At 42.6% G+C, this 27372-nt stretch overlaps 1 protein-coding gene across 7 annotated transcripts in view; it reads left to right on the plus strand.

Moving 5' to 3' along the window:
• The window catches only part of khdrbs2 (KH domain containing, RNA binding, signal transduction associated 2), a 784395-nt gene that overhangs the window by 206688 nt on the left and 550335 nt on the right, over nt 1–27372 (plus strand). For all 7 annotated transcript variants that reach the window (XR_007933519.1, XR_007933520.1, XM_051919152.1 and 4 more), the window contains exon 3: nt 11115–11231. Coding sequence is in view for 5 of the 7 variants with exons in the window: in XM_051919152.1 (XP_051775112.1) it covers nt 11115–11231 (117 nt within the window). In the remaining 2 variants the exon portion in view is untranslated. The remainder of the gene's footprint in view (nt 1–11114; nt 11232–27372) is intronic.

The following is a 27372-nucleotide window of genomic DNA, read 5'->3' on the forward strand; positions in this document are numbered from 1 at the left end:
ACAGAGATGACAGTTCCGTCTCACAATTAAAAGAATGCAAACATATCTTCCTCTTCAAAGGAGTGCGCATCAGGAGCAGTGACTGTCAGAGAGATAGCAAACAAATCAATATGGCTGTTTGGCTTTTAAGTATGCGAAGCACCACGGCACAAAGCTGTTGAAGGTGGCAGCTCACACCCCCTCTGTCAGGAGCAGAGTGAGAGAGAGAGAGAGACAGAGTTTGTTTTTCAATCAAAAATCAATACGTGCCCTTCGAGCTTTTAAGTATGCGAAGCACCGTGCAGCATGTCGTTTCAGGAAGCAGCTGCACAAAAGATAGCAACGTGAAGATAATCTTTCAGCATTTTTAGACGAGCGTCCGTATCGTCTAGGTGTGCGAACAGCCCCCCTGCTCAATCCCCCTACGTCAGGATCAGAGAAAGTCAGCGCAAGAGAGAGAGAAAGTAAGTTGGGTAGCTTCTCAGCCATCTGCCAATAGCGTCCCTTGTATGAAATCAACTGGGCAAACCAACTGAGGAAGCATGTACCAGAAATTAAAAGACCCATTGTCCTCAGAAACCCGTGAACTAGCGAAAAATCCGCGATATATATACATATAAAATCTGCGATGGAGTGAAGCCGCGAAACGCGATATAGCGAGGGATTACTGTATTTCAATTATTTCTTATGGGAAAAATAGTCTTACAGCCAACTTGAGTTACAACCAGCCCTCGCAAACGAATGGAGTTCGTAAGTCAAGGGTCCACTGTATAATTTGTTTTCACAAATTCAGTCCAAAGGGTTATTGTACATTGGAAGGAGGATAGTGCAGTGAGGGTAAACAGATTGTGAAGTTTCGAGGAAAGATGGATGACGGTGCTATCCCAAATCTACAAAAAAGGTCACAGATCTCACCGTTCGAAATCGGCAGTGCAAAGCCTATGGACGGTCTGAAGAAAGAAAGAAAAGAAACGTGCAAGTGGCCAACTCACTAACCTTATCCCAGCGTTCGGGGCGAGACGTTTCTACTTTTTTGACTTCCACGACGTCGATAGCGTCCATCCTATCTCCCTTTCTACAAAAAGCGACTATTCCTTCTTGCCGATTTTAATTTTGGCACTCTGACCCTTCATTGGCTGTCCATCCAGAACAGTGTTGTTTGTCGGCCTTTCAGATCCCGCCTATGGAGACAATGCCATCAATCACTGCCTTTCAGGTCCCGATCCTGAACTGTGTAAGGCTCCACCACCTGAATCTGAGTGGAAGCCCCCGAAGGCAGTGACGATAAGTACACAAAAGACGGACAAGACACAGTACAACACACACACGGAAAACTTCTTATGTGGCAGTGCTACAGTGCTCCCCGTCTAACGTTAGTTGAACTCTCAGTAGTCAGCGTTGACCTCATTGTAAAAGTCTGCAGTGCCTTGGGACAAACGTCTCATTCTCCTGGTCCTTTCTCCTCTATCTCTTTCAAGATCGGACCCCCTGTTGACTGTGTCAAAGTTCTTGGTGAGATCGGTGAAGACGACATAGAGGTCCATATGCTGCTCGATGCATTTTTACTGCATGCACTGCACCATATAAGAGGGTCTTCTGAACAAAAAATAAACCTCAGGAGAAACTGTGGAACCCCCCGCCCTCCCCAAATTGTGTTTTTAACCCCTTCAAAGGTGAATCCCCCCCAAGGTTAGACGTTTGTCACCCTGAACTGATTTATAAATAAAGTTTGTTTGCTTCACACTCCAAACTTAAGAGATGCCATCCAGGAAGACCAATAATTGAGGAGCGATGCTGACGGAAAGTTCAGGAAGGAATATTGGGGCTGCTAGTGACTCCTATAAGACCAGGCCTGTCATTGCCTTGAGCACGGAAAACAAAGAAGCCTGATAAATAAGATATATTGTTGTTATTATTATTATTATTATTATTAAAGCTGCGACAGTTTCTCCTCCAATCCTTGCAGTTATATAAGGAGCTGCTTCCTGACCCCTCGGTTACACACGTGCGCCGTGCTGTGCGGATTCTTGAATGAAATGACCTTTTTTGGTTCCCTGAAATTACAGAATGAATTAAGCGTTGGATGCTTTTTTTGTTTTTCTTGTTCCTGCTTTTCTGTTTTAATAAAAGAAACAACACAAATGTGCAGATGATGTTCAGGCCCTCAATACACACTCCATTAATTTGCATAGAAATGACTTCTAATAAGCAGTTAGAGCACAAACAAAAGTGACAGAGACGCTTCCACTGCGCTCGTTCATGTGGCTCGCGTCAAAACCACTTTCTTTTTTAATCTCTGCTTTATTTTGAACATTTTTTTGCAATTGTTACTGTTCAAAATAAAAAAAAAATATATACTGGAAACCAGCTGAAATAATCATAAATGCAAATCACATTGTATTATTATTGTGATGTTTTAGTCACCTTTTTTTTTTTTTTTTTTACTTCTCCACATATACCTCTAGAACCCAGCGGGCCTTCTGAAGTTCAGTCAAGGACCCCCATGGCCACAGGTTTGGGACTCTTACCTTAATCAGACCTGCCAAAGGAAATAATTAGTAAACTGGGTTTGCTAATGTCTTACTGGAATTTGAAAAGCATTAATATACAGTATGTAACGTCATGATAATCTTCAAGAAGAGCGGTAGCACCGTCACATCGGTGTGCTTTTAGGAGACCATTTAGGATGGACATTAAAGTTAGGGGTTGTTACAAATAACATCCACATGTAGAAAGCATCAAGGAATGTTATGTGGGGGTCATTTCAACATCGTCTGTTCGTCGAGCCGCAGTGCCCGGACATCATAACGGGTTTAGAATGGCAGGCTCAAGATGGAACCTGGGGGTTAGGATTTAGTGGGGGTCCCAGGTGCTCAAATCATAAACCAGGTGGCCCCACAAAAGCTTCTCAACAATACCTGACGTACAGAAACTGCCTGCTGACCTCTCCTGGGCTGAGACTTACACATTATATAGTGCCTTTCATTATCTATCTATCTATCTATCTATCTATCTATCTATCTATCTATCTATCTATCTATCTATCTATCTATCTATCTATCATATAGTGCCTTTCTTCTATCTATCTATCTATCTATCTATCTATCTATCTATCTATCTATCTATCTATCTATCTGAGTTATATAGCGCCTTTCACATCTGTCTGTCTGTCTGTCTGTCTGTGTTATCTAATCCTGCCAACTAATCTATCTATAATATAGTGCCTTTCCTATCTATCTATCTATCTATCTATCTATCTATCTATCTATCTATCTATCTATCTATCTATCTATCTATCTATCTATCTATCTATCTATCTATCTATCTATCTATCTATCATATAGTGCCTTTCTTCTATCTATCTATCTATCTATCTATCTATCTATCTATCTATCTATCTATCTATCTATCTATCTATCTATCTGTTATATGCTGCCTTTCTCATCTATCTATCTAGTTATATAGTGCCTTTCACGTCTGTCTTAACTGTATAAATGACACCTTCTGTGTACTGCATATTCATCAATGTCTTTATCATGCCTTTACCTTTTGAGAGGATATTAATGCTGGCCAAAATTTGTGACTTTGAAACATAAATCTATCAATTTTGGATTGAAATATGTACTAATGCATTTAATAAAGAAGAAATATCTTAATTATAAGGTAAAATTTACACTATGAAGTCAATTTTGGGCTCATGTGGTCTGACATATCAATGACTTTTATTTTATTTTATTTGCTTGCATCTAAGGCAACTGTCTGTGTCATCTGTGGCACTTGTTTGGCGTCCATCATCAGCACCACGAGGAGGCTTTCTAAGCAATTATCTCCATCATCTGTGCTTCAGGTTGCTCCAAATTGTTGGGCTCTGTCTTTTCCAGTTGAGCTGTATATGGCTGACATTACTCTTATGTCAAATTACTGTGATTTAGGAGCTTTGAAACACTGCTAGATATTTTTAAAAGACTGTCCACTGCCAGAGTAAATTGATCAAAAAGGAAGGACTTTTTATTGGGTGACCGGTAGAATAGGATTATAAAAATGACATTTTCAAGAGTGACCTTTATTGCTTTGAATAGTATAGTGTCATGAATGAAAAAAGAAAAATAGGAACACTATTACAAATGGTCTCTTAAGAGTTCGTCAGCAAAGTCTTCAATATTAAAAGTAATAGAGGAAGGGGAAAGAAAAACATGACCATTGACGATAATCACATTAAATATTAATGTTTTAAGTGCAGAAGTAATGCAATAAATGATAAATGAAACATAAACTTCAGGTAAAGTGTGAAGATTTGGAATGTGTGCTGAACCAAGGGTGAGAAATGAATATGGACTGGTGGAGTTGTAGTGCAGATGCTTTATAATTATTGTTATTATTAATATTATTAATATTAATAATAATCAAGGTAGTATAGTAGTAGATGATGTAGAAGAGCATAATTAGGAAGTTTATTACTCTAAGCTGCACGTAACCATTGCCACTTTTCAAGAACATCAAGAATCACACAACAGTGAGCACTGAGATGGAAAGAGCGACACACACACTGAATGACAGTAAAGCCCAATAACAGGAACATTTATATTGGAACATCAGAACAATCTGGAGGAGAACAGGCCATTCAGCTCAACAAAGTTCACCGGTCCAATCCCAGTTAATTCTTCTAAAATAACATCAAGTGGAGTTCTGAAAGTCCCTAAAGTCCTCCTGCCCACCACACTCCTTGGTCACTTATTCCACATGTCTCTAGTTCTCTATGTAAAGAAACACTTCCTAATGTTTGTTTAACAAGTTTCCAGCGGTGTCCCCGTGTTCTTGTTGAACTCATTTTAAAGTCACCGTCTTGATCCACTGGACTAATTCCCTTCATCATTTTGCACACTTCAGTCAGGTCTCCTCTTCATCTCCTTAAGGCTCAGATCTTTTAATCTTCCCTCATCACTCATCCCCTGTAGCCCTGAATCAGCCTATTGCTCTTCTCTGGACCTTCTCTAGTGCTGCTATGTCTTTATAGAGACCAAAACTGCCCACAGGACTCCAGATGAGGCCTCACCAGTGTGTTATAAAGCTTGAGCAGGACCTCCTGGGACTTGTAATCCACATGTCAAGGCGCTATATAACCTGACATTCTGTTATCCTTCTCTATGGCTTCTGAACACTGTCTGGCAGTTGATAGTGTCAAGTCCACTGGACTAATTCCCTTCATCATTTTGTACACCTCAGTCAGGTCTCCTCTTCATCTCCTTAAGGCTCAGCTCTTTTAATCTTCCCTCATGGGATGCAGAATGAGAGTTTGACAAAGACGAAGACATGCATATGTATATAAAATGCTAAGGTCAGTCCATCTGTCATGTGTTTACTCATGAGCTCCTGGGCCCAGAACCTTGATCTTGGTGTTAATTGAAAACTTCAGACTTGATATGTTCTGAAAATTCAAGAAATTAGAAGTTAGCACTAAACTCAGCAGGCTGACCGTTGCTCATGGGTTTCGTATGGTAGAGTGACAGGAAAATGAAATGACATGGTGGAAAGAAAAAGAAGAGCAGAGACATCTGCTGAGTGTCAAGCAAATGAAAATGCGTATGTATATAAAGTGCTAAAGTCTGTCCGTCTGTCATGCAATTACTCAAGAGCTACAGAGGCTAAAAGATGAAGAGCAGCGCCACCTGGTTAGCATCAAGTGCGGGATACAGAAAGAACAGTGAAGACAGAGAAATGCATACAACCGGGGGTCCGGGCGTAACTACTGGGGCTGGAACAATGAGCGCCACACAGAAAGAAAGAGCAGTGAAGAAATGCAAATACTGTATGTATAATATATAGAATGCGAGGGTCCGTCTGTCTGTCATGCGATTACTCGCAAGCTACTGGGGTAAGAAGGAGAAGAGGAGCAGCACCATCTGCTGAGCATCAAGTGTAGGATATAGAATGAAAGAACTATAAAGATGGAGAAATGCATATGATCAGGGGTCCAGGTATAACTACAGGGGCTGCAGCGTCAAGTGTGAGATACAGAATGCAAGAGCATCAAAGGTGGAGGGATGTATGCAGCTGGGGGTGAAGTGAAATGATACCCAGTAAATCCCAGTAGATTCCATTGCCACAGATTTACTTACCTGCTACGTTTCGCACCACCCACGGTCTTCTCGCACTTATTCACGGATAAGGTCCTGGCTGCGAGCCACAGGATCAGACTTGCTGCAGGGACGGAATATCAGGGGGGTTGTATTTGTAGCCATGGGGAGTAGAAAATCCAATTCTGAGAAGCTTATCACTTGTGAACCAACGCGTTCTGTGATGCTTTGAGATGTCTATTGCCACACGGGTCGACGTGTCCTCTACCTGGCACCAAGAGGTGTGGGTAAGCCATGGCTTTCAGTTGTTCTTTCCCACTGCGAGTGCCATCAGATGGCATCCCCACCAGGTCAAGACCTGATCCCTTGTCAGGGAGGGAGGCCAGAAGGATGAAGAAACTGGAGGAGTTAGCCTTCCTGGACTCGATACACTGGAGGGCAGCATTCTTGTGTCACTACCCCTTTTTTTTCCCAGCCCACAGGCATGCTGGGAAGTGTAGTCCCATAGTGCAGCCCTGTTGCATAGTAAGGGTTCCACCAAGTTCCAAGGCAGGGAGGCCTTCTAGAAACTTCCACCTGACCCAGAAGTTCTTCTGTTCAGACTCCCAGGATCCGGTTTAAAGAGGACCACTCTGCCTTTACCTCGGGGAATCGGAGTCGGGAGGCGGATTACAACACTTGTGAGAGGAAGAGGAGTTGGGTGAAGAGAAGGGAGAAGGAAGGACTTGCCATCCTTTTACATCCATCCATGAATGCGTGACTGTGAGAGTGTCAGTTGTGTCTGGGGTTGGGGGCTCAATGGCGCCCCCTTGCCTTCCACTCCATGAATGAGCAATCCCCAGTAAGTGAGGGGGGGAGATGGGTGGTCATAAGCTCGCACTGACTAAGACCCTGATACTTGTACATGCCACTCCACCGATTGCTCCCACTGTGGTCACTCGTGGTCTGTGTCAATGATACAGGAAGGGAAAGTCGTAACAACTCCGAACCTGAGTAAGGATCATCATCTCCGAGCTTTAAGGGGTGAGAGTGGAGGACCAGTATATCCCCCTCTCCCTCCCTACTGGTCCCACCAGAATTTAACCCCATTGCAACCGTAAGATCAATACTTCACTATGACCGGTTTCTGTATCCGTGGAATTTTTTTAGGAATGTAACCCCCATGGATAACGACAGTTGACCGTATTAATTTGTGAGGTCATTTCAAATAAAAACCTGCTGCTTTGGCGGGATCCTAATCCCCCCAGTGGACCGACCTGAAGAATCAGTGCACCGAATTTCAGATAAAGCAATGAGTTGTTTCACATGGACAGACGAGCAGTGACACCGATGAGAGAAGCTGCCTTTCGTATTTCATGCAGAAAAGAAAAAGAAACTCGGTGGTCTCGCTGACTGTAAAGAGTTTACAGGGATGTCCACTCAACGACCGTCACACACGTCAGTCTTTCAATGACCCCAACCTGACGCTCAATCCCCTAAGTCTCCAAATCGGACTTCATTTTTCATCTTCCATCACTGTTTTGTTTTTCACTTTGTTAAAATCTTCCCGGGTTGATCCTTACAGTGTGATGTTGGTGTGAATACAAATTATTGGATGTATTGGGCCACTGCTGCTCATTAAATCGACTTAAAGACGGAGAGAGAGATCTCTTTCAGATCTGTGGAAGCCATTGGAGGGTTAACTGTTTGGCGAGGCAACTGCAGTGTGCTAAAAACAAAGTGGTGTCATGCAGCACATCATGACAGGCTTCGTGGCTCAGATCAACACTTCCTTTTTTGCCATCAGTTGGAGCAAAAATAAAGTAGGTTAATGCAAATGCTGTTTCTAGGGAGACACGACGGAAGAGAGCAGCGCGCAGTAAATAAGACCAAGAAGAAGAAGAAGAAAATATCGACCTGTTTAGGGGGCATTCATTTGATTTGGAAATGAATGAATAATAATATAAATAAATTATTAGATTAAACAGATACATAATGGTTCTTGGGCGGCACGGTGGCGCAGTGGGTAGCGCTGCTGCCTCGCAGTTGGGTGATCTGGGGACCCGGGTTCGCTTCCCGGGTCCTCCCTGCGTGGAGTTTGCATGTTCTCCCCGTGTCTGCGTGGGTTTCCTCCGGGCGCTCCGGTTTCCTCCCACAGTCCAAAGACATGCAGGTTAGGTGGATTGGTGATTCTAAATTGGCCCTAGTGTGTGCTTGGTGTGTGGGTGTGTTTGTGTGTGTCCTGCGGTGGGTTGGCACCCTGCCCAGGATTGTTTCCTGCCTTGTGCCCTGTGTTGGCTGGGATTGGCTCCAGCAGACCCCCGTGACCCTGTGTTTGGATTCAGCGGGTTGGAAAATGGATGGATGGATGGATAATGGTTCTTCCTTAGTGAAAGGGGAAAAATGAATTAATATCATAAATGAATATGTATAATATAATGGAATACAAACATAAATCAATACATTACAATATAGGTAACGGGAAAGTTAAAATGAATTAAAAATACGAGGCGCTGCAATGGAATGGCGCTCAGAGCTGCCAGGAGAGGCTCCACGGACCAGGACTAGGCAGCTGTGAGCGAGTTAAAAATAACGTGATCTTAAAATGAATTTGAAATAAGGAAAAGCAGGTTTAGAAAATGAATACATTGATGGACTAACAAATAATTACGTTTAAAATGTAGAGAATGGGTCAAAGTGGTGGAGTGGTGGCTCTGAGGCTAAGGATCTGTGCTGGTATCCCGAAGGTTGCCGGTTCGAATCCCCGTCACTGCCAAAAAGGCCACTGCTGTGCTGGGCCCTTGAGCAAGGCCCTTAACCTTCAATTGCTCCGGGGGTGCTGTACAATGGCTGACCCTGCGCTCTGACCCCAAGGGGTATGCGAAAACTACCAAATTCCTAATACAAGAAATTGTATAAGGCAAAATAAAGAACAAAAAAGGGAAAAGAATTAATTAATAGGCCTGAAAATTAATAATAGCGTGATACGGACCCTCCAGTGGTGTTCAGATGTAATTATGTAGTGCCTGGTTAGTCTATCTATCTATCTATCTATCTATCTATCTATCTATCTATCTATCTATCTATTATATAGTGCTTTCATATCTATCTATCTATCTATCTATCTATCTATCTATCTATCTATCTATCTATCTATTATATAGTGCTTTCATATCTATCTATCTATCTATCTATCTATCTATCTATCTATCTATCTATCTATCTATCTATTATATAGTGCCTTTCATATCTATCTATCTATCTATTATTATATAGTGCCTTTCATATCTATCTATCTATTATTATATAGTGCCTTTCATATCTATCTATCTATCTATCTATCTATCTATCTATCTATCTATCTATCTATCTATTATATAGTGCCTTTCATATCTATCTGTCTATCTATTATTATATAGTGCCTTTCATATCTATCTATCTATCTATCTATCTATCTATCTATCATTATATAGTGCCTTTCATATCTATCTATCTATTATATAGTGACTTTCATAGATAGATAGATATCTATCTATTATTATTATATAGTGCCTTTCATATCTATCTATCTATCTATCTATCTATCTATCTATCTATCTATCTATCTATCTATCTATTATATAGTGCTTTCATATCTATCTATCTATCTATCTATCTATCTATCTATCTATCTATCTATCTATTATATAGTGCTTTCATATCTATCTATCTATCTATCTATCTATCTATCTATCTATCTATCTATTATATAGTGCCTTTCATATCTATCTATCTATCTATTATTATATAGTGCCTTTCATATCTATCTATCTATTATTATATAGTGCCTTTCATATCTATCTATCTATCTATCTATCTATCTATCTATCTATCTATCTATCTATTATATAGTGCCTTTCATATCTATCTGTCTATCTATTATTATATAGTGCCTTTCATATCTATCTATCTATCTATCTATCTATCTATCTATCTATCTATCATTATATAGTGCCTTTCATATCTATCTATCTATTATATAGTGACTTTCATAGATAGATAGATATCTATCTATTATTATTATATAGTGCCTTTCATATCTATCTATCTATCTATCTATCTATCTATCTATCTATCTATCTATTATATAGTGCCTTTCATAGATAGATAGATAGATAGATATCTATCTCTATCTATTATTATTATATAGTGCCTTTCATATCTATCTATCTATCTATCTATCTATCTATCTATCTATCTATCTATCTATCTATCTATCTATCTATCTATCTATTATATAGTGCCTTTCATATCTATCTGTCTATCTATTATTATATAGTGCCTTTCATATCTATCTATCTATCTATCTATCTATCTATCTATCTATCTATCTATCTATCTATCTAATCCTTCCTACTATACTAAAATCTGTCTATCCATCATATAGTGCCTTTCAAATCAGTCTGTCATTAAGATTTCTTTTTTGTATGAAATTTTTATCCGAGGCGACTTACATTTGAGATATGTTTAGTTACATTTCTTTTGTTTTTCCAAATGGAGCACATGCAAACAAAGTGACCTGCTCCTAATCACACAGTGTCAGTAGTGAGATTTATCCCAAGAAACTCAGGGTTTGAAGTCTGAGCTATTAACCACTTTGCCTATCTGTCTATCATATAGTGACATTGTCACATGGTGGTGCAGTGCTAGCACTGGTGCCTGACAGTAAAGACCTCTGGGCTCACCTGCCAGTCGTTCCCTCTGTAGACCTTGTTGCGTGTTCTCCCTGTGTCTGTGTGGGTTGACGTTGCTGTAGTGGTCTCAGATGTGTGTGAGTTTGTGCTCACCCTGTGATAGATAAGTAACCCTGTCCAGGTGTTGTTCTTGCCTTTTGCCTTATGGTTGCTGTGATGGGCTCCTGCCACCCAGCCCTAGATTAGGAAGATGGATGGATTGGCAGTGCCGTTCATATCTGACGATCCGTCTCTCTACCTCAGTGCTTTTTCTGTCTCTCTTGCTTCTCTTGTCTGTATGGGTGATTTTATATTTTACTTGTGTTTCTTTCTTTTTCCTAACATTATAAATATGCTTTATATTTTGCAGTTTAATTTTGTGGGGAAGCTGCTCGGACCCCGAGGGAACTCACTCAAGAGACTACAAGAAGATACAGGAGCAAAAATGTCCATTTTGGGAAAAGGATCAATGAGGGATAAAGCCAAGGTAAAGAACTGTACTTCTTATTGAATGGTCTTCCTGACCTTGCATGGCGGTGCTCTTCTTCTTCTTCTTCGATCAGCCGGTACATGAATCGCTTAGCCCTGCTTTTGTTTAAATCTTGGTGGAGTCTACTTGTACTTGGCGTGGTCTGATCCTAAAGGTGTTTTGTGGAGATGTAGAGGTGGGACTGGAGGAAAGGGCAGTGAGAATATCCGAAGCTGTATTCATTAATGGTGGTCTGTCTTTCCTCTGGAATCTCCTTCTTGATTTGTCCATCAATTGGTTATTACATTTTCTTGCTGTTTATCTCAAGTTTTATTAGTCCGTGCCGTTGAGGTCACTTGGGTGGCCATGGAAAGGCGATCAGATTTCTGGCCATCCATTTGCTAAACTCACTGGCCGAGGGAAGTGTGGTGTCTTACACCCGCAACACTTAAACATGCAAGACCAGAATTATTTGGAAATGACGGTGGTCCCTGGCAGGACATGGGCAGACATTGGGCCGTCCAGTCTGGCTGAAACAATCACTAGATAAGCTATGAAACTCTAAATGATAAAAACAAGCCATGGAGTTTTATTTTTTATGTTTCCCTAAAGCAAAATGCTTGTCTGTCTGATAGAAGAGCAGATACAACGGTGGTCTTTTTGGCTCTTGGCAACCAGGTAGGACCTCTGAGGATCAAGATGAGCCATTTAGAGTGTTTTTAGACATCAAGGAGATGTAATGAGCGAGGTCAGGAATGCTCATATCTGACAGCTGGGCAACCCTGGCATGTGAAAAAATGTCTGCCACCCCTGTGGGTAGCTTTGTGTCTATGGAACCCTCAGCAAATGCAATGGATGGGTGGCCCCGTTTTTAGATTAATAAATAAAAATGCACTTGGCTGTCTCTGTTGTCTCTGGATGAAATGCGGAAGATTCAGGAAGTCTTCAGACCCCCTCACTTTCTGCGCACTTTATTGTGTTGTAGATTTGATTTGCAATCTGCACCGAGTAACCCATAATGACAAAGTTCAATAAAAAACATTTACGGAAAGGCTTGAAAATTTATTAAAAATCAAAAACTGAAATCTCTCATTCCTAGAAGTGCTCCGAAACCTTCATGCAGCACTTTGTAGAAGCCCCTTTGGCAGCACGTCTCTATGAGCTTTGCACGCCTGTTGTTATGGGCAGTTCCTCCCATTGTTCCTGGCAGGTCCTCTCTAGCTCCATTAGTCTGTGAACTGCCATCTTCAGGGCTTTGGCTGGACCACTCAAGGACCCTCAGACACTTGTGCCAATGCCACTCCAGCGTTGTCCTGACTGTATGCTTCTTGTCCTTGCTGCGCTGAGTCTGAAAGCAGGACCTCTCTGTATTTGGCTTCATTCACCCCTCTCTCTCAGTTCTGACCAGTCGTCCTGTCCCTGCGCCCCCATAGTGTGATGCCGCCACCACCACCATGCATCACCATGGGGATGGTATTAGGCAGGTGATGAGCAGTGCCTCCACTGCTGGATGTTCTGCCTCAAAGAGTTGAGCTGTTGTCTTATCAGACCATGGAATCTTTTTCTTAATGCCGTCAGGGTTCTTAAACTGTCGCTGGACCAACTCCAGGCAGGCTCTCGTATGCCTTTTACTCAAGAGTGGCTTCCATCTGGCCGCTCTACCATAAACACCTCATTGATGGCGTGCTGCCAACATGGCCATCCTTCCAACAGGTTCTCCCATCTCAGCTGGGAACTTCTGAAGCTCTTTAAGAATAACCGTTGGATTCTCCTTCACCTTCCTGACTAAGGAAGGCCCTTCTTGCCCAGTTACTTAGTTTGACACAAAGGCCAAAACTAGGAAGATAGATAGTGTGGAAAGCATACCCCCAGACACAGACAGACAGACACCAGAATGTCCAAAACACACTTCTTTATTTTCCTACAGCACCACAATGCCTTCCTTCACCAACCCTTTCTTCTTCTCTTTCTCTTGTCTTCTCTTCTCACCTTCAACCTTCTCTCTCTTTCTCTCTTCTTCTTTTCTGTCTCTTCTTCTTCTTCTCTTTCACCTTCGACCTCCTCTCGTCCTCCTCACAAGCTTCGTCGTCTTCCTCCCAACTCTGGCTCCCCTAGTGGAGGGAGGCGGCCCCTTTTATTACGACCCGGATGAGCCCCAGGTGCTCCCCATGACATCCCTTCCTGGTGTGGCGGAAGTGTCAGGAGAGCACCTGGAAGTACACCGGGTGCCCTTGGGATTACTTCCGGCAGCACTTCCTGGTGTGGCGGAAGTGCTGCCATCCAGGACTCCCTAACTGTCCGGGCGCCCCTTGGCGGTGGTCACGTCTTCTCACAGTGGTGAGTGTCCTGGCTCCATTCCTGTGGCCCCCAATTAGGCCCGGGCGGCTGCCCTCTCGTGGCCAAGGAGAAGTATTGTCCAACTCGGGGACTGTCCAGGCATCCCGACCGGGCAGTGCCCCCGCTCATCCGTGACGCTAGATAGATAGATATGAAAGGCACTATATGCTAGATAGATAGATAGATATGAAAGGCAGTATATGCTAGATAGATAGATAGATAGATAGATAGATATGAAAGGCACTATATGCTAGATAGATAGATAGATAGATATGAAAGGCACTATATGCTAGATAGATAGATAGATAGATATGAAAGGCACTATATGCTAGATAGATAGATAGATATGAAAGGCACTATATGCTAGATAGATAGATAGATAGATAGATAGATATGAAAGGCACTATATGATAGATAGATAGATAGATATGAAAGGCACTATATGCTAGATAGATAGATATGAAAGGCACTATATGCTAGATAGATAGATAGATATGAAAGGCACTATATGCTAGATAAATAGATAGATAGATATGAAAGGCACTATATGCTAGATAGATAGATAGATATGAAAGGCAGTATATGCTAGATAGATAGATAGATATGAAAGGCACTATATGCTAGATAGATAGATAGATAGATATGAAAGACACTATATGCTAGATAGATAGATAGATAGATAGATAGATAGATAGATAGATAGATAGATAGATACTTTATTAATCCCAAGGGGAAATTCACAGTTCAGAGTCCTGGAGGTTCAAAACTAACACTCTTCACTGGACTTTTTCCAGTGCTGGAATACTGTGTTTTACACAGGCCAGCACGGTGCCCTGCCACGCAGTAAGGAGACCAGAGTTCACATCTTGGGTCCACCCTGTGTGGAGTTTTCGTGTCTGCGTGGACTTCCTCCTACTGACCAAAGACATGCAGGTTAGGTGGACTGAAGATAATAAATGAGCCCAAGTGTGTGGTTTGGGTTGTGTGTGTGTTCACTCCGTCCAGGGTTTGTTCCTGCCTTGTGCCCTTTGCTAGCTGAGATAGGCTCCAGCACCCCCTATGACCCTGTTCAGGACTTAACAGGTTACAAAAATGACTGACTGACGTTACAAACGGGCCAGTCATCACATACAGTGGGGTCCACTCAAGGGTACATTGTTAAGTGCCCTTGGTGATCTGTGAACTTGCAACTGCATGTGGAATTGAGGAGTGGGAATTGCCCACCCCCCCCTCCCCCCGTAGATCAGTGTTCTCACAATTGTAAGTAAAATCATCAAAGGGGAGGTCCCCCCCCTTGGAAGTCAGCACATTCTTGCCTCTAAGCTAAATTGATGAGCAGGTTCCCTTTGGAAATATGGCTGATGGGGAAATCTATGAGTTTGTAATACCTGGGGGATGTGATACCTGTTGACCAGAAGGTGGCAGTGTGGTTCTGTCATTTTTGGTGTGCCATCATGACAGTGCCCTTAGCCAAATCTCCAGTTTTCAGGTTGGCACCTCAGTTTTTGATTTTTTTCCATTGTCTCATGTTCCTTAAGGTTCTCTTGATTTTCTAATGCGCCCAATTTTATTGAGCCACATCAAGATTACAAATTACAAATCTCAATGTGTGCAAGTATGTAAGGCAGGAGCAACGAGCCAGTGTAGTGTCTCACGGCTGAGATGGGGTGTTGGCAACATCGAGGGAAGATGTGGGCATGGAAGATGAGCAGAATTTAAATTAATTTTTATTGCTTACATGGTTTTGCTTTTATTGAAGTAAAAAGAAGAGATGGAATGAGGTGTATATCCATCCTGGTCTTATGGGGCTGGGGATTGAAGCTTTTTTAAAATTCAAGTTTAGGTTTTGAGTTGTTGGAGCTCAGTGTGAGGAAAAGGAAGCAGAAGAGAATGTCTTCCAGCAAGGTGACAGTCTTTAAAGAAACACTCCACCCAATTACAGTGGAACCTTGGGTCACGACCATAATTCGTTCCAAAACTCTGGTCGCAACCCAATTTGGTCATAACCCGAACTAATTCCCCCATAGGATTGTATGTAAGTACAATTAATCCGTTCTGGACTGTACGAACTGTATGTAAATATATATTTTTTTAAGATTTTTAAGCACAAAAATAGTTAATTTTACCATAGAATGCACAGTGTAATAGTAAACTAAATGTAAGAATATTGAAAAACACTGTGAAAACCTTGAATTAACATTGCAAGAGTTCACGCTACAGCCTTACGAACTGCTCGCTGTAAATACTTTTTTTAATGAGTTGTAAGCACAGGGAAAAAAATGAAAATTTGAAAAATCCTTAATTTATACAAAAACTAACCATAAACAACCAAGAAAACTAACCTTGCATGAGTCGAGTTCTGGCTGGGTGGAGAGGAGGTTACAGTTTTGAGGGAGAGTCCCCCTGCGTGATGGAGGGATGGCCTCCTTCAGGTGTTTTCTCTCTTGTGATTTCTTGGGTTTCTGGTGTTTTTAGCTATTTAGCTGGTGGATCAGACTTCGCAAAACAGCAGTCTAATATGACTTGCCTTTTCCTACGTATTAAACTTTTTCGGAAAAGTGAGACGACATGGTCGTTCATCATGTTTATCACTCTGTTCGCAACCGCTTTGTCAGGGTGGTTCTTCTCAAAAAAATCCTGGCAGTCGTTCCATTATTCCATGACGGCTTTTATTGCATCACTTTTTATAACCGCCCTTTCCTCTTCTTCCCCTGAGGACTGTTCCTCGGTGAGTAGCCTATGCTGCTCCTGCTGGAATTCAGCGAGTTCCTCCGTCGTTAGCTCCTCCTTGTGATCCAGGACCAGCTCCTCGATGTCCTCATTGTCCACTTCAAGACCCCATGCTCTTGCCCATGGACACAATCTCATCCACAACAGGAGGCTCAGATCTTTCTAAATCCTGTTCAGGAACGCATTCAGGCCAAAGTTTCTTCCAGGCCGAGTTCAAGGTCCGGTATGTGATGTCTTCGATGAGGTTGATGCAATGAACGATATTAAAACGCTATCCCCTGCAAGTTGCTTCTCGTTCAACCGCACTAGCAACAGTTTTTCCACCTCTTCCAGCATTTGAGGCCTCTGCTTGGTTAACACTGTAACTCCTTCTGCAACATTAGCTGCTTTAATGGCCTCTTTCTGCTTTAGAATAGATAGATAGATAGATAGATAGTCAAAATCTACTCGGCGGCAAGATCAGTAACACGAATGCCACGCTCATACTTTTCAATAATTTCTTTCTTTAATTTGATTTCAATTTTCTTCGAACCTTTCTTCTCACCAACACCACTACTCTTCACTTGCTTAGAGGCCATGGTTAATTGCAAAATTAATGCAAAAGCACACGAAATAGAGCACAAAGAGTTCACAGTGAATGAACGCACGTCTGACCAAGAACAATGTACAGGGAGAGACTGAACACGTGCGGAAATCCTCAGCGCATACAAACAGGAAGGGAAAATGGCTTGTACGTCACCCGAGTGTGTGGTCGTGAACAGATGCAAAAGTTTGGCAAACTTTTTGGTCGTAACCCGATTTGTACGTGGTCCGAGAAGTTCGTGACCCGAGGTTCCACTGTATGCTATTTTTTATACGTTTGTAGTGATGGCTGGCAATATTTGTTAATCTTATGTTATTAGAATGTGTGTCTGATTAAAATGGGTGTCTGCGGAGACCATTGCAGAACAACAGCAGACAATTGAAAAACGCGTAAGAATAAACCTCACGTTACTCGTGATATAATCCACACATCAAGTCATCCAGGAATGCAATCACAATGGTAAAAACGCATGCATTTTTTGCTAAAATATTGTTAAACTGATTCATTCTGGAAGATTTCAGTGGCATACGCAGAGGAAATACATTCACGTGAAATCAAGCTTTTGAACTGTAGACCTGCTTCTTCCCTCCATTCACTGGTCCAGTTGCCTTTCCGGGGAGGGAGACCCACTGGAAAAGTTTACTTCTTAAAGGTTGATCTATGATGGATCACAGAAATTGGATGAGGTTCTCATTTGTGTTTCATGTAAGAATCAACTTTGTCTCAGATGTTTCTCTTCGAATTCCTTAAGAGAAAACGCTTTAGACAAAAAAAATGGAGACATTAGGTACAACTGCGGCCAAAAGAATCAAAACTGGTTTGAAAAGATTGATATACTGAGTGGTGCAAGAAAATGGGAAATTTTGGACTTAAGTGTTGGCGACCCTGGGGCATTAGTAGTTGTTTGTGACCAATAGGACCTCGTTTAGAACCCCTTGGCATTTGTTATAATGGAGCAGTGGAGTGGCACACAACGAGCTGTCACAATAATTGACAAAGAGTCCAATAAAAGGTTTGGGGCGGCCACCCATGTATTACAGTCATATGAAATGTTTGGGACCCCCTCTCAGCCTGCATAATAATTGACTCTCCTTTCAACAATAAAGATAACAGTGGTATGTCTTTCATTTCCTTGGAACATCTGAGTACTGCGGTGTTTTCCGAACAAAGATTTTTAGTGACGCAGTATTTAGTTGTATGAAATGAAATCAAATGTGAAAAACTGGCTGTGCACAAATGTGGGTCCCCTTGTCATTGTGCTGATTTGAATGCCTGTCACTGCTCAATGCTGATTACTTGGTGTGATGAGCTCATTAAGCCTTGAACTTCATAGACAGGTGTGTCCAATCCTGAGATATAAAGGGATTTAAGGTGGTCAATTACAAGTTGTGCTTCCTTCCCTTTGACTCTCCTCTGAAGAGTGACAGCATGGGATCATCAAAGCAACTCTCCAAAGGTCTGAAAACAAAGATTGTTGAGTCTCCTGGTTTAGGGGAAGGCTACAAAAAGCCATCTGAGAGGTTTAAACTGTCAGTTTCTGTAACTGTAAGGAATGGAATCAGGAAATGGAAGGCCACAGGCACAGTTGCTGTTAAACCCAGCAGGTCTGGCAGGCCAAGAAAAATACAGGAGCGGCATATGAGCAGGATTGTGAGAATGGTGACAGACAACCCACAGGTCACCTCCAAAGACCTGCAAGAACATCTTGCTGCAGATGGTGTATCTGTACATCGTTCTACAATTCAGAGCAATTTGCACAAACAACATCTGTATGGCAGGGTGATGAGAAAGAAGCCCTTTCTGTACTCACGCCACAAACAGAGTCGCTTGTTGTATGCCAATGCTCATTTAGTCGAGCCAGATTCATTTTGGAACAAAGTGCTTTGGACTGATGAGACACAAATGGAGTTATTTGTTCAGAACAAAAAGTGCTTTGCATGGCAGAAGAAGAACACCACATTCCAAGAAAAACACCTGCTACCTACTGTCACATTTGGTGGAGGTTCCATCATGCTGTGGGGCTGTGTGGCTAGTTCAGGGACTGGGGCTCTTGTTAAAGTCGATGGTCGGATGAATTCAACCCAATATCAACAAATTCTTCAGGATAATGTTCAAGCATCAGTCACAAAGTTGAAGTTACGCAGGGGTTGGATATTCCAACAAGACAATGAGCCAAAACACAGTTGGAAATCTACAAAGGCATTCATGCAGAGGGAGAAGTACAATGTTCTGGAATGGCCGTCACAGTCCCCTGACTTGAATATCATCGAAAATCTATGGGATGATTTGAAGCAGGCTGTCCATCAAATTGAACTGAACTGGAGAGATTTTGTATGAAGAATGGTCAACAATACCTCCATCCAGAATCAGACACTCATCAGAGGCTATAGGAGGACAGCGTCTAGAGGACAAAAGGAGGCTCAACTAAGTATTGATGTCATATCTCTGTTGGGGTGCCCACATTTATGCACCTGTCTAATTTTGTTATGATGCATATTGCATATTTTCTGTTAATCCAAAAAACTTAATGTCACTGCCGAAATCCTACTGTGTCCATAAGACATGTCATCTATTAAAAGGAAGTTGCTACTTTATATTATGAATTTCCCATTGGGATTAATAAAGTATCTATCTATCTATCTATCTATCTATCTATCTATCTATCTATCTATCTATCTATCTATCTATCTATCTATCTATCTATCTATCTATCTATCTATCTATCTATCTATCTATCTATCTATCTATCTACTTTGAAAGCTCAGCCAATGAGAAACAAAAATCCAAAGATTTAAGAGGGGTTCCCAAACTTTTTCATATGACTGTATATCCTGGCTGCAAAATAGGATAATATGTTGTACAGATGTGTACCGATCAGAGTCCAAAACAGAACTGAGGGGATAGAGGAAAGATGGTGGCTATAAAGGCCAGTATAAGAAGTGATGTGTAAGGGGCCAGAACTGGAAGGGTCCTCATCCATAGGCTTGGAACTGGAAGTGACGTCTTCAAAGGGCCCGGAACCGGAAGTGATGTCATCAAAGGGGTCGGAACCGGAAGTAGTGTCATCAGGGTCAGGCGGAATTTACTTTGAACAGTTTGCAGAAAAGTGAGAAAAAGAGTCCGTGCACTCTGCCACCCCCTGGTCTGACGTGGAATTACTCTCGTTCCAGCCCTTTAGCTGCCTCCCATGTGCACGTGTGTGAAAAAGCGTTCGTTGTGAAAGCCTTTTATGAGAATGGTGATAGTGTGACTGCTGCACAAAGCGAATTTCGGCATCATTACCACTTAGGACGTCATGATCATGTCCCATCTGCTCATGTGAGTCCATCATGGGTGTGTAATTTCGAAGAAATGGGTTCAGTCTTAGAAAAGAAGTCCCCAGGAGGTGTTCAAATGGGCCTGCACACCAGGGAATATTGAGGCTGTCCGAGCTGCCATCATGAGGAGCCCTCGCCGCTCTGTTCAACAACACGCATCATCGCTACAGTTGGAGCAACAAAGCGTGCAAAGAACACTGCATGAGTTGAATGTTCACCCCTACAAATTACAGATTGTGCAGGGACTCAAACCCAATGAGCACGTGTTGCGTCAACAGTTTTGTGAACAATTGTTGGCTAAAGTAAACGAGGACGCCAATTTCGTTAACTATTTGTGGATGTCGGACGAAAGCATATTGTCACCTTAACGTACATGTTAACAAACAGAATTTCCGTTACTGGACACGGGAAAATCCTTTTGAATTTCACCCGCGTCCATTACACAACACCAAGGTTACAGTATGGTGTGCTGTGCCATCATATGGTGTCGTCAGCCCTTACTTTTTTGAAAATGAGGAGGGCACTGCCACCACAGTTACACCCGATCGGTATGTTGCTATGCTTGAAACATTTTTTTGTGCGGAGGCTGCAAAACTTCGCACATCTGAATGTCGAAAACCTGTGGTTCACAGCCACTTTACATACTGCCCGACAATCGATGGCAGCTATTCGACAATTGTCACGCCACGGTGACATTCCATGGCCTCTGAGGTCCCCAGATCTCACTGTTTGTGATTTTTTTTTTTCTGTGGGGACATCTTAAAAGCCAAGTGTACCGCACATGTCCTGGAACCATTGCTGAACCAAAAAGGATGATTGAAGAGGAAATCGCTGTCGTTCCTCTTGACGTGTTAAGTCAAGCAATGCAGGCTGTCAGAATGTGTACGGAGAAATGGACGACACCTTCAAGAGGTTTTCTTCAGAACATAACATAAATATTGAATGAATATCGATTACCATCATTAACTGCATATCCTGTACAACAGGCATGTCAAACTCACTGCCATTGGTGGGCCGCTTCGACTGCCATACGTGCGTCAGCGGCCCGCACTGTACCATGACATGAGTTGCTCAATCTTATAGTGCCTTTCATCTGTCTGTCTGCCTGTTGAAGAAATTACACTTTATTTTAAACACTGTTTTTGTGGAAAAAAGCACAAAATACACCCACCTCCATTGCTATGTGCCATCGTTGCCCTGTCCATCCTTGGTTTCATGACTGTCAGTATCCTGGGTTCAAGGGTTCTTCTCCAGCCTTGACATGACACTTTCACAGATTCCATCCCAAAGCTTGTATGTGTGTGTGACAGTGTATTTATTATTAGAGCACACACTGGCTGTGTTTTTTCAATACCATTTTCCCAAATCATGCCCTTAACAATCGAGCCCAAGTGGGCTTGTGATGGCTGAAATTGCTCTCATTGACAGTAGAGTCCACCTTAAGCGATGCAAAAATCGCACCACTTGATGTCCTATTGTTAGTTGTTGGATGTGGAGGGCTAATTGCAATTCATATTTCTTAAGCACAAAATTTTCGAACGGAGCGGTAAAATCTGTATTAAAAGTCTTGCTCACGCGCACCACTTAGCTGGTATTTCCCTATCTGAGTATCTGATTTGTCATCAGGAATGGCCCTCAGACATGTAAAAGAGCAAATAAAATTATCAAGTTAAAATAAACTCCCTCAAGGTCATTGTGTAAGGCTCGATTAGTTGGTAAATGAGGTCCTGCTCAGGATCCCGAGCTGTATCGTCGTGTGGTCTGTTCAGCAACACGCCATACCAGTGCCTGCTCCCTGACCTGACCTGTCACGTTTGCCCTGTGTTTGTATTCTTTGACTTGTAGATGGCACTAGCTTTCCATTTTATATTATCTTAAATATTGCACCATACAGGGGTGGAAAAATAAAGCGGGTAGAATCGGTGAAGAACGCACTCAATTCCCTCCTCACGACAGGCAATAAACATCATGTGATGCATCGCCTCATACTACAGGAACTTTTAGAATAAACCTAAATGCAGTCCTGGGATTTAAAGAAATGCCCCAAGGTGTCAACTGGCCTTTTCCCATTTTGAACATAATAGACTTTACTCCCTGAATGTGTATAAAAGCCATGACACCTTCTTTAAAGCTGAAGTCAGCCGAGTGAGATATTATCATTTGGAGTGCGTGCCTCGGAGCGATCCATTCTCGTCCCCCTCACAAGTCCTGATTAGCCTCCCAGTTTTGTGATTGATTGCTGTGGTATTCTTATGTCCGCTATCTTTCCATCTTTGCAAAAATCAATAGAGCTGTAAAGCTGGAGCTTAATCTTGGCATGGTTATGCATGTCGTGAGTAATTTGTGGCTTCTCAATAACGGTAATAATAAATTGGCTGAAGTGTATTATTTGGAGCTTTCGCTCTTAACGCTATGACACCCTACGATAACAAGGCCTACGGCACTTCTCCTCGTCGTTAGGGGAACAATTCTCATTTAAGACGTCCCTCTTTTGTGGCTTGAATGACTGTTATTGATTTTATTTTTATTTATATTTTTTTTTTATTTCATACGTACTCTTCATTTAAAGCCAACTTCGTTATAGGATTTGTGACGCTTTATTCTCCTGCAGATAGCCGGTGCTGCCACTAATTTATACCCACTTGAAGTCTACCTCTCCCACATACTGACCTCCAGTGCAGGATTTACGTATAAGCTACACAAGCTATAGCTTAGGGCCCCCGCCTTCTTGGGGGCCCCCAAAACAAATTGTCCGAGTGAGCAATTGTCATATATACTTAAATATACTACAGCATTATTTGTCCCAATCAGGACCGGCCTTAGGCATAGGCGAAGTAGGCGACCGCCTAGGGCCCCGGATCGACTCCTTGGTCTAATTTTCACGCATTTCACAGAGCTTCGCCTAGGGCCCCATAATACCTAAGACCGGGCCTGCTGGCCTCACACCAAAAACGATAAAGGTAGCTCTATGAAGTGTTGGGGTGCCGACCAGGACCCCTTTTAATTATAATGGCAAACAGTAAACACAACAGAACAGGCACGCGAGGGCGCAAAAAAACGACAGATACAGCCTGCTTGGCTTTTCTAAGTAAAAGTTGGCGAGTCACAATGGTGGAGCTCCGTCTTCAACTAAGTCCGGGGTCCAAGTGGGACAGCGACATTCAGAGGCGTCGGATTCTTATATAACACTTACATCAGGGATCGGCTCTGAGTCCTTTCTTATTTGCAGTGGTGATGGACAGGTTGACAGATGAGATTAGACAGGAGTCCCCGTGGACTGTGATGTTTTCTGAGGACATTGTGATCTGTAGTGAGAATAGGGAGAAGGTTGAGGAGACCATGGAGAGGTGGAGATCTGCTCTAGAGAGGAGAGGAATGAAGGTCAGTAAGACCACCAAGACGGAATACATGTGTGTGAATGAGAAGGAGGTCAGTGGAATGGTGAGGATGAGGGGAGTAGAGTTGGTGAAGGTGGATGAGTTTAAATACAGTATGGAGTAATGGGGATTGTGGAAGAGAAGTGAAGAAGAGAGTGCAGGCAGGGAGGATTGGGTGGAGAAGAGTGTCAGGAGTGATTTGAATGGTGAATATCTGCTCTAGAGAGGACAGGAATGAAGGTCAGTAAGACCACCAAGACAGAATACATGTGTGTGAATGAGAGGGAGGTCAGTGGAATGGTGAGGATGAGGGGAGTAGAGTTGGCGAAGGTGGTTGAGTTTAAATACAGTATGGAGTAATGGGGAGTGTGGAAGAGAGGTGAAGAAGAGAGTGCAGGCAGGGTGTAGTGGGTGGAGAAGAGTGTCAGGAGTGATTTGTGACAGATGGGTATCAGCAAGACTGAAAGGGAAGGTCCACAGGACGGCAGTGAGACCAGCTATATTATATGGGCTGGAGACGCTGGCACAGGAGACAAAGCTGGAGCTGGCAGAGTTAAAGATGTTAAGATTTGCATTGGGTGTGACGAGGATGGACAGGATTGGAAATGAGGACATTAGAGGGTCAGCTCAAGTTTGGAGGCAAAGTCAGAGAGGCAAGACTGCGTTGGTGTAGACATGTGCAGAGGAGAGATACTGGGTATATTGGGAGAAGGGTGCTAAGCAGTGGCGACTGCTCTAAGACTACAAGTGAAGCTCTGCTTCCTCTACTATGTCAGAAAATAAATGCTCATATATGCAGTGTTGTATCTATATTGGTTTTAATAAAAGTGCGCTAGAACGCGTTCAGCTTCATGACTAGCTTGTTCAGAATCAGGTATTTATTGTAGATTGTTTGACGTGATTTTCTTGTCATACATTTCCGTGCAGCACAGCGCGTTAAACCTTCCTGAAGCCCAGCTTCACTGGAGCTCTATGGGCAAGCACAGAGGAGCTTTTTTCACTGCAGAAAAGCTGGACGGTAATTGGATAAATGCACCAAAATCGTCACTTCCAGGGAAGCTCAGCTTCTCTGGGAGTGAATGGACCAGTGGGCGGGCCAGGACGCTGGGCTGCTGCATGATGATTGGAGGAGCTGTTTAAAGGGTGGAACCCCTTTTTTGATTGACAGCATTTGAGAGTGTGCTGAAAAGTTATGGCCATTTCTTTGACTCGGGGAGACTGAGATCTGAACTTCAAGTACTATATTCAGATCATGACTTACAGGGGAGCAGGGGTAAGCTGTGTGATTTCTTGGTGTTTTTTAAAGACATGGAGTTGGATAGTGCAATGCCTCAGCTATACAAGCTGTTGTCGTTAGTGGCAACAATCAGCAGGTGTAGAGAGGAGCTTCTCCTGTTTAAAACAGGTCAATTCATACACCCGCAACACGATGGACCAAGATCGTTTGAGCAACCTTGCTCTCCTGGCCATTGAGAGGAAACTGGTTAAGTCCCTGGAAAAGACGGCCAATTGGTACAACAGGGTCACAGACCATTTTCTGCAAAAGGAACGGAGGGCAGAATTTACGTACAAATAACATAATGAATTTTATGATGAAGGCCTAATATGAGCTTCCCCTGTTTCAAAAGCTAGCAGCCGCCACTGGTGCTAAGGATAGAGCTGCCAGGCAAGGGGAACAGAGGAAGGCCTAAGAGAAGGTTTATGGATGTGGTGTGGTGTAACAGAACAAGATGATGAGGACAGAAAGATATGGAAGAAGATGATCCGCTGTGGAGACCCCTAACGGGAGTAGCCAAAAGAAGAAGAAGAAGTGTAAGCCCATGCTGTCCTAGAAACTATTGAAATCATTAGAAAAACAATCTGAAATAATAATAATAATTCATTACATTTATATAGCGCTTTTCTCAGTACTCAAAGCGCTATCCACACAGGGAGGAACTGGGAAGCGAACCTACAATCTTCCACAGTCTCCTTACTGCAAAGCAGCAGCACTACCACTGGGCCACCTGTGAGGAGAATGTAGATATGTCAGGGAATTGAAAGGAACGTCTCTGGGCGTCTCTCTCCTTGGAGGTTTCATTTTGCCAACGTGCTCACCTCACTCCTGTATTAGTGGCTAAGCGACTTTGTCTTTCTTCGGAGGTTTCATTTTGCCGACGTGCTCACATTGCTTGTACGTTAGTGGCAGGAGGAAAAGTAAAAGGGACACCGTTTTGCCGATGTGCTCGCCTCGCTTCTGTATTAGTGGCTAAGCAAGTGACTCTCTCTTTGGAGGTTTTGTTTTGCCGACGTGCTGGCCTCGCTTGCATATCCTCGGAGGTGGAGCCCGTACCCCGAATCCGCCTGTCATTTCCAGGCTGGACAGACAGACACACACACACACTTCCACGTTTAAATCTTTATATATAAGATGACCACCCCAAACCCCCAAAAGTGGAAGGGGTAGGGTCAGTTGCCTTAATGGGGCATCTTCTAAGTATCGTATTTCGGATGTGGCACCGATTTATTTGCCTGAATCCAAGAGAGAGGCGGCTTGCTGATTGGATTGGGAGGCGAGACCTCCGGAGTAGGGAGCTGGCAGGGCCCTCCTCACTCACTCACGCGCCAGCCTCCATTCGAGTCGCTGTACCTCTTGCCATATGTATGAGTGCACCTTGTCTCCGCTTAGCTGGCGGAGATTGTTAAAGAGATTATTAAAGAGTGACATTATTGAGAGAGAGGTCAGAACTACGTGTGTTTTAGAGGGTAGCTGCTCATTGCCAGAGATATCACGGCCATGTGCTCTTCTCCCCACACAGGGGACGCTCTCCCGTCAGAGCTGAACACCATCAGTTACGGTGCCAACGTTTGACGCGTACCGACCTTCCACTTGGCCAGAGATATCTTGCCAACTTTTTTGCATTTTTGGCAAGGAGATCACAGCTACATTCTCGCCCCTGATAGCAAAACCAAAAATATTGGATATCAAGAGGCCCTCGGATGTGAAAGCTATCAATATGAATTCTTCTCAATACAAATTATTATTTTTTTTTATATTGATTTTTAAAGTTTGTCCTGTTTCACAACTATGCGGGCTAGTAATAAATAAAAATATAAAGTCTTAAGAGAGATTAGGAAAAGATTTCAAAAAATATACCCTGCTTTTCAAAACAAATTCTCAACTTTGACTCGTGTCTCCACTATGTCTAAACCTGTTTCTCGTAAGGAATTCTGGGATCTGTGATAAACTTGATTCTAAAATGAAACATAAATGAGAATCTCTTTTAAGTTTCGTGAGCCATCAGAGATCAACCATTGGAAGTAAAAATGTCCTTTGGGAATTTCCTTTGGAAAAAATTTGTTCTGAAATCACAACAAAAAGATTCTCATGGTGATTGCGACGGGCAGGTTGGGATTTTTCCAGCTGAGTAGAATGCGTCCAGGTTGTGCACATTCTGTGTGATTTCAGTTGGATGTGTGAGCCTCGTGCCCCCATGCCACCCTTCAGTTTTCCCAGGTTAACTAAATTTATAGTAAATAAGAAAAAAAAAAACTGGCAAAAATGTGTCCTTTCATTTGAAAATATTCCATATTGAAATCAAAGAGAGAGTGTTTTTAATATGAGAAATTAAACACATCCACTCATAGGAGAAATCATTAACTGCACCCAAACACTATTAGGCAGAGCTGCAGTTTAATTGTTGCTAATTTGGAAAATGAATTCGTTTATTGAAGCGGCTTATACTGTTTATCATAAAAAATATGGAAATTCATGCAAAAGGATGTGCTTAGGCAATTAAATCCATAAGTAATAGGAAAGCAGACAAACACACCGT

The sequence above is a fragment of the Erpetoichthys calabaricus genome, chromosome 15 (assembly GCF_900747795.2).
Source record: "Erpetoichthys calabaricus chromosome 15, fErpCal1.3, whole genome shotgun sequence".
Lineage (NCBI taxonomy): Eukaryota > Metazoa > Chordata > Cladistia > Polypteriformes > Polypteridae > Erpetoichthys > Erpetoichthys calabaricus.